The sequence below is a fragment of the Oryzias melastigma genome, linkage group LG14 (assembly GCF_002922805.2).
Source record: "Oryzias melastigma strain HK-1 linkage group LG14, ASM292280v2, whole genome shotgun sequence".
Classification (NCBI taxonomy): domain Eukaryota; kingdom Metazoa; phylum Chordata; class Actinopteri; order Beloniformes; family Adrianichthyidae; genus Oryzias; species Oryzias melastigma.
In genome coordinates this window covers 740,314-752,973 of record NC_050525.1, presented here as the reverse complement: position 1 = coordinate 752,973, position 12,660 = coordinate 740,314, and the positions used below count along the sequence as shown (strand labels likewise).

At 41.9% G+C, this 12,660-nt stretch overlaps 1 protein-coding gene and 1 long non-coding RNA gene across 3 annotated transcripts in view; one reads left to right on the top strand and one right to left on the bottom strand.

Moving 5' to 3' along the window:
* Positions 1–4,115: 4,115 nt before the first annotated feature.
* si:dkey-250d21.1 overlaps positions 4,116–12,660 on the bottom strand; it is a 17,817-nt gene continuing 9,272 nt past the window's right edge. Inside the window, exons 8-11 of the mRNA XM_024264796.2 lie at positions 11,699–11,747; positions 9,822–11,620; positions 7,474–7,510; positions 4,116–6,073 (exon numbers count right to left, since the gene is read on the bottom strand). Of these exons, the coding sequence (XP_024120564.1) occupies positions 4,557–6,073; positions 7,474–7,510; positions 9,822–11,620; positions 11,699–11,747 (3,402 nt within the window). The 3' untranslated portion in view covers positions 4,116–4,556. The remainder of the gene's footprint in view (positions 6,074–7,473; positions 7,511–9,821; positions 11,621–11,698; positions 11,748–12,660) is intronic.
* LOC118599632 overlaps positions 5,915–12,660 on the top strand; it is an 18,893-nt gene continuing 12,147 nt past the window's right edge. Inside the window, exon 1 of one of the 2 annotated variants that reach the window (XR_004949064.1) lies at positions 5,915–6,052. This is a non-coding gene — a long non-coding RNA (uncharacterized LOC118599632). The remainder of the gene's footprint in view (positions 6,053–12,660) is intronic. The other variant, XR_004949063.1, reaches the window with a different exon arrangement.

Here is a 12,660-nt window from a genome sequence, read left to right as displayed (position 1 = left end):
TTTCTTTTTTCCATTTTGTCTTAAAATAAAGTCAGACTATTATGTTTCCTATCATCTGATTACAAAGACTAATCAGGAGTGTATCACCCACTGCACCTTCATCAGTGTGGAAAGGTTTGAAGCTGGCTGAAAATCCCATCATCTGCTTTTTGTCACAGCAAGTGATTGCAGGAGAGCCGAGCGGCTGACGGCGGTTTGCAGCCCGTCTGCTGCGCTGGTGCACTCAGGCTGACGTCTGGACTCTGACAGGGTAACAGCACGGCATCATGGGAAGACAAAACCAGGCTCCAAAGGAGCAAAGAAACCCGGCTGAGCTGTGAGATGGAGGGTAAAACCGTCTCATCAAAAAGGGCCGGACTGAAGGAAAATACAAGACGTAATAATAATGAATCTTAATCCTAATCCAAACCACTTCTGCCCCAAATTTATCTAAATGTAACATCTACATGACAGCAAAAACACAGGGACTTTTTTAAATAGCTGTGAATAAATTCAGGCATTAAGGGGTTACTAGTAGAAAAGAGAGTTCATGTGATTCATGAATAATCAGGATTTCTATCCAATCGTAGCTCTGGAAAACAGAGGAAATCCATCTGATGTGAGCCCCATTTGTTAGTGTCATGACAGGTTAGAAAAGGAGGATTTTATAAACCATTTTTGTCATCTCTCAGTTGTAAAACTACATTTCCTGCTCTGAAGTAAAATGATTTATAACCCAATGAATATGTTGTGATTGAAGACATTTACCGATCACAGAGCAGCTTTAGGATCTGTGGCTCCTTCAGTCCCGTAGACTGAATTTCTCTTTGTTTTGTTGGTTCTGTCGCGTCGGGCTGAACACGAGCTTCTTCTGCGAGGAGGACGACACCTTGGTGGGAAGCGTGCCGCGGGAAGCAAAGAGGAATCTGGGATCATTTCAATGTAATGACCGTTTTAATTTTATGGAGAGAATCCCCTCCACCTGTACCTCCTGGTAAAAATAAAAGCCCCAGCAACAACGGAGGAATCACACAACTTGGCACGGCACTGGCTGCAGGCCCCAAACACTACAATAGATAAATTGTGGAGATACATCTGGTTCTTGTAAATGTAGCCCATTAGACTGTGGTTAAGTGGAGGCGTAAAGGCACCAGTGTCCTTAGAAATGATTAAAGCTTACTTTTATTTCACATCACAAAGCTTTTGAAATTCCTGGCTGCATGCTTGCTCCTCTGTGAAGATGTTCCAAGACCAAATAAAGGATGCTTCAGTCACCTCTATAAAAAACAGTCACTGACACTTCCTGGGACGGTGACGTTTTTTTAATAACATGTCATTTTTACATTTCTTTTATTAGAAGTAATCCCTGAAATATTTACTCCCGTGATTCAAAGCTAACATTTTACTCTTGAACAGTGTGTTGAGCTTCCTCCTGGAGAACAGCGTAATCCTGACACGTCACAGACGGCCAGAGGTCTTATATCAGTGCAGGACCTCCACAACCAGCAGAAACCTGCTGCTGTCATGGGGAGGAACTCATTTCTAAAGCCATATATTACAGTAACATATGACTTTTGCAGTAACAGAGTAGTAGAAGGCATCATGTTTTACTCATTACATGTTCAATAACGTGTGTAGTATGATAGACTAACCACCAAAAATGTAATTGTTTAAAGCAGCAAGAACACGAAGCATTAACAGATAAAAATAAACTGTTTTTCTTCTGTTTGTGGTCAATCACTTTAATCCTTTTTTTTAATCTCAGTTTAAATGACGGGAGAATTTCCTGTTAGCCCTCACTCAAACATTTTATTTTCATTTTTGTGTTTTTTCGCGACCAAAAGCTGAACGTTCTTTTGTTGTAGAAGTGATGCAATTCCAGCCTTTTTCTGGCAGCATTTGTTTAGTCTTTGTGAGGCGCACAGCCCTCAGAATCCACACTGGGGTTCTCTCTCTCTCTCATTTTAAAGGAGACAGCGTTTGATTTCTTTTTTGTGCACTGAACTGCTTTAGTGTTTTTCTGTGTTTTACTTTACCAAGATAAACAATATTCAATAACACAATAAACCCATGTCAGTACATTTAAAAGACTTTGTGGAACATTTGTTTGTGTGACGTTCACAACGAGGAGACAGTAAAGATTACTTCAGATGTGCAACAGTAAGTAATCTGCAATATATAAATATATGTATAGAGAGAGACTATTAAAGTATCAGAAAAATTTGTTCATACATTCATACTTTATTTGAAATAAATAAACAAATAAAACCAGGCCCCAGCTTTAAATCAGAAATTGCAGCAATGTTTGCCTGTTTATTAAAAAGGGGGGAAAAAGTATAATGCATTGGCTGGCACTGTGGCATTATGGGATACATAAAGTCGATACATTCGAGCAAGATCTATTTTTTTTTGGGTATGTTTTTCTAGTGGCGTGTGAGTTCAATTATCGAACCCCCTTTATTCTAAAGTGAAACACCGATTTAACATATTTATTCCGATAAAAGACTTCCTGGCACGTCTCTGCTTTTATTCGATATATTTTACATTTTACAAGTTCGCATGTGGAAAGGTAACGCAGGAGACACCAACTCCCATGATCCTCTGGAGCAGCGTGACGTTTCTAAGGTAACCGCTGTTTTGTCGCCGCAGCGGGAAAATGGAGATCAAAAACAAAAAGTTATTTATTTACACTTTAACCTTCACGACAGCAAGCTAACGCTACGAGGAAAAAAGGAGCGGCGAGTTTTTACGTTTGCTTTGTCACGCGCGAAGGGTTTGAAAGTGGCGGACGTTTAAATGTTTGTAATTTTTCAAAATAAAATAAATCAGGGAAGGAATAATACAGAACACACTAGTTTTTGTATTGAACTCACTAAAATCGTAACTTTTTAAACATAGTTATGAGCTAGATATATAGCATTACCTTCAATAATGCTAGATGGTGAAATTGATAGCCAAAATGTTGATAGCTGAAATCACTGAAGCTTTTACCAGCTAAAATATTAGCTAAATGCCAAGTTAGCCTAAAAAAAACCCACATAGGTTAGCTAAAAACACATAGGTTAGCTAAAACAGCTAGCATGTAGCTGAAAAATAAGCTAAACTACAAAATAGCCTGAAAAACAGAAAAAAATGCCTAAATTAGCCAAAACAGTTAACATGAAGCTGAAATATTAAACTCCAAAAGACAAAAAAAATCTTAATACATTTTGAAATATTCTACAAAGCTAGCAGAATGCAATTAAAAAAAAAAAAAAAAAATAACTTTTTAACATAAATGTGAAAAATAAAAAGGCAGAAATATTATCCCAGAATAAATCAACTTAAACCTTAAATAACTTTTAATATTTTACTCTCCATAAAAATTCATTTCGTCAAAATTATACAAAATAGAAATAAGAGTAAGATAACATCGGGCCATTAATAATAAAATAAAATGATCTGGAGGGCCGGATCCGGCCCCCCGGGCCTTGACTTTGACACATTTGCATTAACTGAATTTTTTTTCTTAAGACATTAGGTTGGAATTATTCAGAGAGGAATGAAGTGTGAAGCAAACCAGCATTTACATTATTGTATAATACCACAAAATGACAAAAATGTATCATTCTGCTGCTTTTACTTCAATTTGATCAAATTAAGTTTTTTCTTTATATATTTTTGTTGTCAAAGTTACAAACAGCCCAAGTGGAAATATATATGTGCAGTTTTCTATTCCTTGATTGTAGTATTTAGGCAATTCTGTTTTTAAATATGTTCTATATGATACATAAGAAAGTCCTTTTTGATTTTATGAATACAAACTTAAACATGTTCAAGGATGTTAAGCTCTTAATTTATCTTTAGGCACATTTCTTTATAATACACAAAATCTTTAATTTACTGCAACTTTTCAAGCGTTAACACAATCAATGTAATTCCAGCAGATTTTGAAGGAGAAAAGCGTATAAGCCGCTTTTCTCCTTCAAAATCTACTGGAATTACATTGATCATGCTAAAAGTGTAAAAATTGCAGTAAATCAAAGAACAGCAGCCCATCAGCAGTATTTTTAGAGCACAGTACAGCGCCACACCGCCATCTGGTGTTGTTTCACAGGTACTGCATCTAGATGAGTGAACGACCACGACACAGGACGTCTTTTTGGATTATTTTAATAATTTTTTTTTGACAAATATATATGGAGTTTTACTATCGAGGAAAGATCCTTCTTAAAGAAACAGCAAATTTCTGAAAGGAGACAAAAACAGGAGACATAAGAACCAACTATTTCTGGTTGTGGCCTCCAGGAGAGACGGGCCAATTTCATCACTCAGAATCCCTCCTCCCCACCCTTTAAAAGCAGTCAAACATCATTATACTCTCTATTAATATGGAACATGAGGTGAAATATTAGTGTCTCATCAAGGCACACAAGCATTGAAAAGCATCAGCGATGTGTTGTTGTTGGTCCCGTGGGGTAGAACGACTGTACAAACTACAAATTCATAGAAAAGGGAGCACAGGTGGGGCTTTGCAGAATAAAACTCATCAATGTACATGGGAACCGTGTCTTCAGGCAGACGAGTTGCTCAAACATCTACAGAGGGTGGAGGTCAGACAGCAGTCTCTTCTTCTGCTGCATGAAGTCCTGCAAGCTGCGTCTGCCCTGCCGGAAGTTGCTCTCCTTCCTAGAAAACGGTAGGATGACTTGCAGCCTGAGCAGAGTTTCGATGTTGCTGAAGCTGCGTATCTGAGACGCCTTGAGCGTGTCGAGCACAGTGGATGGAAGGTAGCCGGCCAGAGGGTCCAGCCACTTCTCCTTCCACGCCTTCATCTCAGCGTGCAGCGACGCCTGGTCGGGCAAGTCCTCCTTGTACAGGCGGAAAACCAGGCCGCTGAGGATGCTGGTTTCTACTTTGGACATTGCGTAAGGCACAATCTCCAAACATCTCAGAGTATCCAACACCTTTTCGGTGAAAAGTTCGCTGATTTCTTCCTTTGAGTGGAGAACCACCTTCAGGCTGACAGATTCTTTGTAGAAGTCGCTCAGGGGCTCGAGGAGGACGGGGTGCAGCAGGGTAACATTGAGTTTGGATGCCAGGGTCACGGCTTCCTCGAACCAGCTTTTGTGATGGATGTCAATGTCACTCTCCAGTTTGCAGAGGGACGCCTTCACGTCAGGCAAGGTATTCACGGCGAGCAGCACGTCTAAAGGTTTGCCCTGAAGAGCGGCGCTCAGCTTCTGCGTCACGCTCAGCACGTTCTTCTGCACCACAGTGGAGAAGATGAAGTCAAAGTTCCGGACAGCATTGAAGAAGGCGGCTGCCTGCTGCTGCTCCGACTCGCTGCCCTCCACCTTCAGCTCATTCAGACACAACAGCACCGCTTCAGAGATCTCCACCATCACCTCATGCATCTCGTGACTTTTCTCCCAGTTCTTCACCAGTTTGTCTCTCAGCTCGTTGCCCCGCCCCTCATCCCGCTGGAACACGTAAAGGATCATGTCTTCCAGTTTGATCTGCCGCTGCGTGTCCTCGGTGAGCCAGTGGAGGAGCCTGGTTATGAGGGCCGCTCCGCCGGCTGCCGGGTTCACAGGAGAAGACTTGGCCAGCCAACCGTTCAGCGACAGGGCAGAGCTAACCGTTCGAACGATGTGAGGGTACTTCTCAGCGATCGCTGAGCTCACAGCTCGCATTTTAGCTCCCACTTCTCCAACGCTCAGGGAGGCCTGTCCTCGGCAGTACTCCATGTTCAGCCCCCACTTCTCAGACAGCGCGATTTCAATGGCCTCCGAAAGGACCACCGAGTCGTTAGTGAAGGGGATGAAAGCCAGAGTCTCCTCACACTGGATGTCGTCTTTTTTCAGGTACCTGACGCACAGCGGGACATATGGCTGCCCGTCGATCTTCACCGCCTGCTCAGTGATGATGGTAAAGAACTGCGAGTCCCAGAGCTCCTTGATGATCTGCTCACGCTGCTGAGGCTCGTAGAAAGACACCGCTGCTCTCGGTTCTGGACCGGTCACGTCTCCCTCAGCGGGCTCCTCCTCTCCATCAGTTGGTCCCGCCCCCACACCAGAGCAGGACGCTTCAGGTAAAACCCGGCCTAAGCTTTCTGAGTTACAAACACAGAGAAGAGTCAACATTTAGACATTACACAGCAACACTGTAAAGCTGCGTTCACAAACGCAAATCACGCTTCTGTTTTGATGGGCGGCCAATTCCCTGATTGAACTTGTCCAAAAATGTGTTCATAAACCTGATGCTCCGCCTGCATGTGGGAGGAGCTACTAGTGTTCAGAGTTTTCAGCCTCATTGCTACATTGACTACATCTCTTAAAACACGTATAATGTAGATCGATGTGTCAAACTCAATCGCACAAAGAGCCAAAATCCAAAACATACCATAGGTCACGGGCCAGACAGGAAAAACTTTTATCTAACACTAAAACTACATTTTTAAAACCGTAACTTTTTAATGATGATAGCTGAAGATGCTGAAATTGATAGCTAAAAAGGCTGAAGCTGATTGCCAGCTAAAATATTAGCTAAATGCCAAATTAGTCTAAAAAACAACAAAAAACTTAGGTTAGCCAGAACAGCTAGCATGTAGCTGACATATTAGCTAAACTCCAACATAACCTATAAAATCTTAGTAGATGTCAGAATTGTACTAAAAACTAGCAGAATTCAAAATTTTAAAACTTTTAAACCATATTTTTCAGCATAATTTTGAATAATAAAAAGGCAGGAATATTATCTCAGAATAAATCAACTTAAACCTTAAACAACTTTGAATATTTTACTCTCCATAAAAACGTATTTTGTCAAAATTATACAAGTTAGAAATAAGCGCAAGATAAAATTGGGCCATTAATAACAATAAAATAAAAGGATCTGGAGGGCCGGTTATAATAACCTGGAGATCAGGTTGATTTATTTTAAAGAGCTCTACAAAAGCATCAGTGATCATGTCTGGGTTCATGAGATCATTAAGAGACTCTCTCAGTATGACCAGCTTTACAATCTACTGCAGGAGCTGCAGCTGAATGATGGCTGCTTTCAGCGGTACTTCCATCTCTCTGTGACTCAGCTTGAAAACTTGCTGTCCTGTATTAGTCAGAGGAGGGAAAAATAAAAACAAGAATAAAACTAGGGGATGTTTTACTATTGTCTTGATGGAAAAAAGAAAACGTTCAGGAGGAGAACCATCAGATTCTCCTCCATGTTGGATTTGGACTTCAGCGCCGTTCGTACAGTCAAGCTGTCCTGGACTCAAGCAGTGTCCCTAATTGGTTGACGCAATACGAATTCTTGACCAAAGTCCAGATATTTGAATACTGGAAACATTGTGCAGAATTTTCTCTGCTCTGCTGGAAATGTGACCACGGCACCAAAACACGCCGCAGGAACTCTGATCGTGTCTGACACTGAGCTAACATTTAAGGTGGACGCCTCTAGTGTGCCAATTGTGCTGGATGTGAACGCAGCTTAAAGCTGCATGAATGCACTCACCTGCATCTAACTTTAGACGCTGTAGCGTTTGCATCACCTGAAAGAGACGAGACTTTAGTGAAGGACCAAACTATCAACACTTATTTATAAACCTCTTTAAACAGTTCCACACATTTACGTACAGGAGCAAAAACACACTAACACAACCTCTACAACCAATAATACATGTGTATTACTTTTATATTTTCATGCCGTCTGTACACTTATTACACTCAATAATCTGCTTGAACGAGGAGCTTTTTCTGACACTAACCCGACTGCTGGCTCGGATCAGTCGCTCTGGATCAAGCTGCACAAGAGTCGGCTCTTATGGATGTTAACAGGACTTTGTAAAAAACTCACATTATAGACCCACGAAAAGGCTTGTGTGGTCTTAAGGTAATACCGTACACCGTCTGAGTCTAAAAATAGACACGGTATTATTTTCAATACCATCATTGCGGACCTATTAAAGACGTGATATTAAAAAAAAAAGATTAAATAAGATGAATTTAATATCTAAAGCTGATTGTACGTTCAGTGGTACTTATTCTGGTTTAAATGTTCACTTCTAAAATATGCTTTCATAAGAAATAATCTGCTGGGGAGCATCCTCAACATGTGACATCAGCACATTACAATTCGGAAGTGAGACAGACGCACGAGTGAGTGACAGAAAGATGCAAGTTGTGCACCAGGGACTTGGTGTCTAAAAGAACAAAAAAGTCAGTTTGGGAGGTCTTTGAGTTCCAAATAAATGAAGGAGAGCCTCTTAATCCAGAAGTGGCTGTTTGTTAATTATGAAAAAGGAGAATGGGAGAAATGACAACGCTTCTAATTTAAGGACACATTTTGACTAATTAATAACGAGTATAATAATAATAATAATACAATCAAAGGAAAGCCAACACAGCCCCTCTGTCTCCGCCCACAATGGTCAAAAGTAATTTTCCACTTGCGCGCAGTAAGGCAAAAGATTATTTTAATAGTTGAATAGTCACAGATTATTTTTACCGATTAATCGACTAATTGGGTCGTGGGCAAAGTGGAAGTAAAACACACATCTTAACCATCATTAGTTTTAAAGTAACTAAAAATAAAGACAATTAAGAAGAAGTTTATTAAACTTTTAATGAATCATGCAGCCTCTGTCCTTCATTAGTTTTAGGTATTAAAACAAGATTAAATCAAATGAGAGATAAGGAATATACTTCCATCAAACTCATTTTGACAGGTGCCCCGCCCCTCAAGATGATGTAACAATTTAATACCACTTTTATTTACAAAGGGTATATAGGGTCAAAGGTCAGCTGTCAAAATGAGTTTGATGGAAAGTATATCTCTGATCTCTCTAATGAGGTTGACATCTGAAACAAGTAACTAAAAAAAAAGTTTTGCTCTCACTGACTCAAATAATGAAACAAGTGCATTTTTGGTGCTGAACTCTGACAACTTTGTTCAACTTTACTACACTGTGACTCCATATTATATAAAGAAACGACTAAGTGACTATTAAATTAGTCCTTGACTATATTAATGGTCAATTAGTCGACTAATCGTGGCAGCCCTTCAGCGCAGGTTTCTCCGAGCAGAGCCAAAGCCCCCACGAGCGCACACGACAAAATCTTGCATGTCCGTGCGCTCACTGAAAGGGATGTCTTATTCCTGCATGGAGATTTGACCAATTTGCTGCTGTTTGAAAAAGATTTTGCGTCCAAAGTTTATGGACCTTTTAATGCACTTTACATCGATGTTGCTGTCATTTCCAACTAGGCCCGTTGTTTAGTTGAATTAATCGGTTTTGTTGTACAAATGGCTCAGACGGTGCCAGAAAATGGCTGTAAATGCTTTGATAATTTGATGCTATTTACTTTTCCAATATATTTGTTGCAATACTTTAAAATAAAAATGGTTTCATGTTGTTTTAATAATGTATTTGAAATTCTGTTTTACACGGTGGAGGAAAACCCAGTAGTTTAGTAATGCTCCTCAAGTGGTGCTCACAAGGTTCTTAATTAGTCAAAGTAATACCGTATATTGAGGTAAAATGTGGAGAAATATTGACGGTATTAAAATTTGAATACAGTGCAAGCTTACCCATGAATTTAAAATTGTTTTAGTTAGTCCCTAAGAAATAAATGTAGAATGCAGCCTCCCTCCAAGCTGGATGAGTTTATCTTTTAGTAAACGAGTCAATCATTCGACCTCCTGATCAGTTAAACACTTTCATGTCAGTTTTCACAAGCTAAGAACACATCACATAATAGCCCTATTCTTAAGACAAAATCAAATCAAAATAGAAAAGCTCACAAAAAAGTAAATAACCTGAAAAGCCAGGAAAGCTCAAACCAAAGGGAGGCAAGTTTTACCTGCGACAGGTAAGAGCTGCTCTCCTGATCGACCTCGGTGCTCTTGTGGACGACCTCCGGCAGCCTCTGCAGCGTGGGGCAGTGGTAGAGGAGCATGACCCGGTCCGTCCGGCTGCCTCTGCACACGGTCTGCTTCAGCAGGTCCTTCAGGGCGTTGAGGGTGCTCTTCATCCTGTCACACTCCATGCTGACGCTGGGCAGCACGGCCACCAGTCTGAGCAGCAGGCTCACCGCGGGGTGACTCTTGGATTCGGGGTGGGCGAGGGTTTCAGCTATCGAGGTCGGGGGGGCCACGTCCTGGTACTTCTCTCTCCACACAGCGGCCCAGGTGTTGATCTCCTGCTCGATCCCTTCAAGTTCAGGATGGTCTGCGAGGTAGAGGCTGAAAGGCCTTTCCACAGACTCCGACACAACGGGCTGTGGGTTACAGGCGGGCAACAACGACAGCACGGACAGGGCGTTCAGGTGGCTGTCTGAGAAGCAGTACTTCATCTCCTTGATGAGGCTTTGCAGCAGAGGTATGCTCAGGTTCTCTCTGTAGTAGATTTCAGGAGAATCATAGCTGCTGGCTTCCTCTGAGAAGCACACCTGCTCAGGAGCCACCTTGGTTGCCAGCTGGAAGGCCTGTTCAAACCAAACGGAGTGGATGCTGCTGATGTTCTTCAGCATTTTGCTGAGAGTGTCTATGATGAGGGGGATTTTCTCCACCTCACACAGTATGTCAGCGGGGTTCCCGCAGCGGAAAACCGTGCTGCAGTTACGCAGCGGAGCACAGGCGTTCTTCAAGATCACCAGTGTGACGATGAAGTCCATGTTCCTCAGAGCCGTGGAGAGGACCTGAGCATGCATCAGCCAGGCCCCTGTAGCCGTGGAGCTCACGGCATCCAGGCAGCTCAGGATGCCCTCCAGTGTGTCGGTGAGAATGTCGAAGAAGTCCTCCCTCTTCTTCCACCTGGAGCAGCAGGTTTCTGGGATTTCTTCCAACGCCTCCCTGGGGGTGTTGAGCAGACCATCCACAGCCTGAGCCAACTGTCTCTGCAGACCCGGAGACTCGTCGAAGAACAGCAGCAGGTCCTCCGCCACCTCCAGCATCTTCGCCACTGAGGGGCAAGGCACGCTGCCGGCCAGCCACTGGGCCAGGCCACAAGACTCGCTGGGCGTGACCACGCAGAGCGGGAAGCTCTTCAGAAACTCCACAGACATTTTCTTCAGGGTTTGATAGCCTAAGCCTAAATACATAAAAGCTTGCCCTCGACACTGAGACATGGGTAACCCCCAGTCCTCAGTGAGGAGCTTTGAAAGTTTACTCGCCTGCATCTCAACATCAGAGCTTTCATCAAAGGGTAAGAAACCCATGAGCTCTACCTTTGGAGAAGATTCCCGAACATACCTGACAAAAACCGGGAGGTAAGTCTGATCGACTACTCTGACAGCTTTGTCTGTGATCAGAGAGAAAAACGGGGATTCTTGAATTTCTTCCAGTATGACGTCTCTGATGGCGTTTGTGAGGAGGCTCAGCACCTCTTCATCCCCCACAGGAGGAACACTTTTGCTCTCACTTCCAAACCAGTGGCACATTTTCAGGTCCTGAACGTACAGCTCCCGCTCTTCTTCCGAGAGCTCGCTCAGCCCGCGGTTGCTTTTCCCCAGATGAGCAGCCAGCCGGAAAACCGTCCGCAGGTTTCGACGATTGTCTTCTGCGTGTCCATTCTGATCCACAGCGTTCACCTCCACATCCTGAATCCTTTCAGGGGATTGCTGGACTTTGTGGTCTTCAACTTCCTTTTCGACACAATCCACTAGACAAAAGAAGTAGAAAAGATTATAGACACATCAGAACTGAACGGACGTCGGAAAAACCGTCTCCACACCCCTACCTTCCATGTTGTTTTCAAAGTTTCTCACCAGACTTTTAGACTCTTTGTCCTACAAGAAAAACGAGACACATCAGTTCATCTGGTGAGATTTGGATAGAAAGTCCCTGACCAGCCATCCTTTGATCGTTGTGAAAGCATTCCCAGTGGTCTTTTGTTATGATTATGTCATTTTTAGTCACAATCAAAAACCTGTGTGGTTTACTTAGACAGTCTCTGCAGATTTCAGATCAAGTCTGAGTTGTGGACGAGACTGTTGAAGTAAGCCAACAACCGTCTGCTCCTGATTCACAACCATTTAAAAAAATACTTTGATACAACTCTCTCCCTTAATACAAAAGAATACTCAAAATCTGATATTTTATGTATATTTTCCTCCAGGTATACAGATCTTATGTTGAAAACACCTTTATCTTTTGTTTCCTTTTCAGCCAGTGTCAGAAAGTGATAAACATGGAAGTAATTTTCCAATGTTGCTTATTTTAAGAATAAAATTGAATTTTTGAGTATTTCTTTATTTAAATCATGAATCAGGAGCAGACGGTAAAAAAAACGTTTGAAAAAGAGCTTATTCTTGACGTAGAATGTAGGATGTATAGGCCACATCTCCCTGCTCCGCTCCATTCTGATAATCCACCTACAGACTAATAGATCCATGAACGTCTTTGTTTTCCTGGTCTGAGCTGGAATCTGGATCTAAACCAGGGATCTGCAACCTTTACCAGTAAAGAGCCATATGGGCCTGTTTGGTACTGATCCAATCCTAAGAGCAGCAAAGCCCCCCCCCCCCTTTTTTTAACTCTTTAAGGAAAATTTGCTACTACTTTGCATCATTACATTGTCGTTTTTTTTATAATAAATATAAATGATATTTTTTGGGGGCACAAATAAATACATAAGTATTAAGATAAACTGGAATTTTCTCAAAGTCCTTTTTTATTTTTGACAGAAGCTCATATGACTTT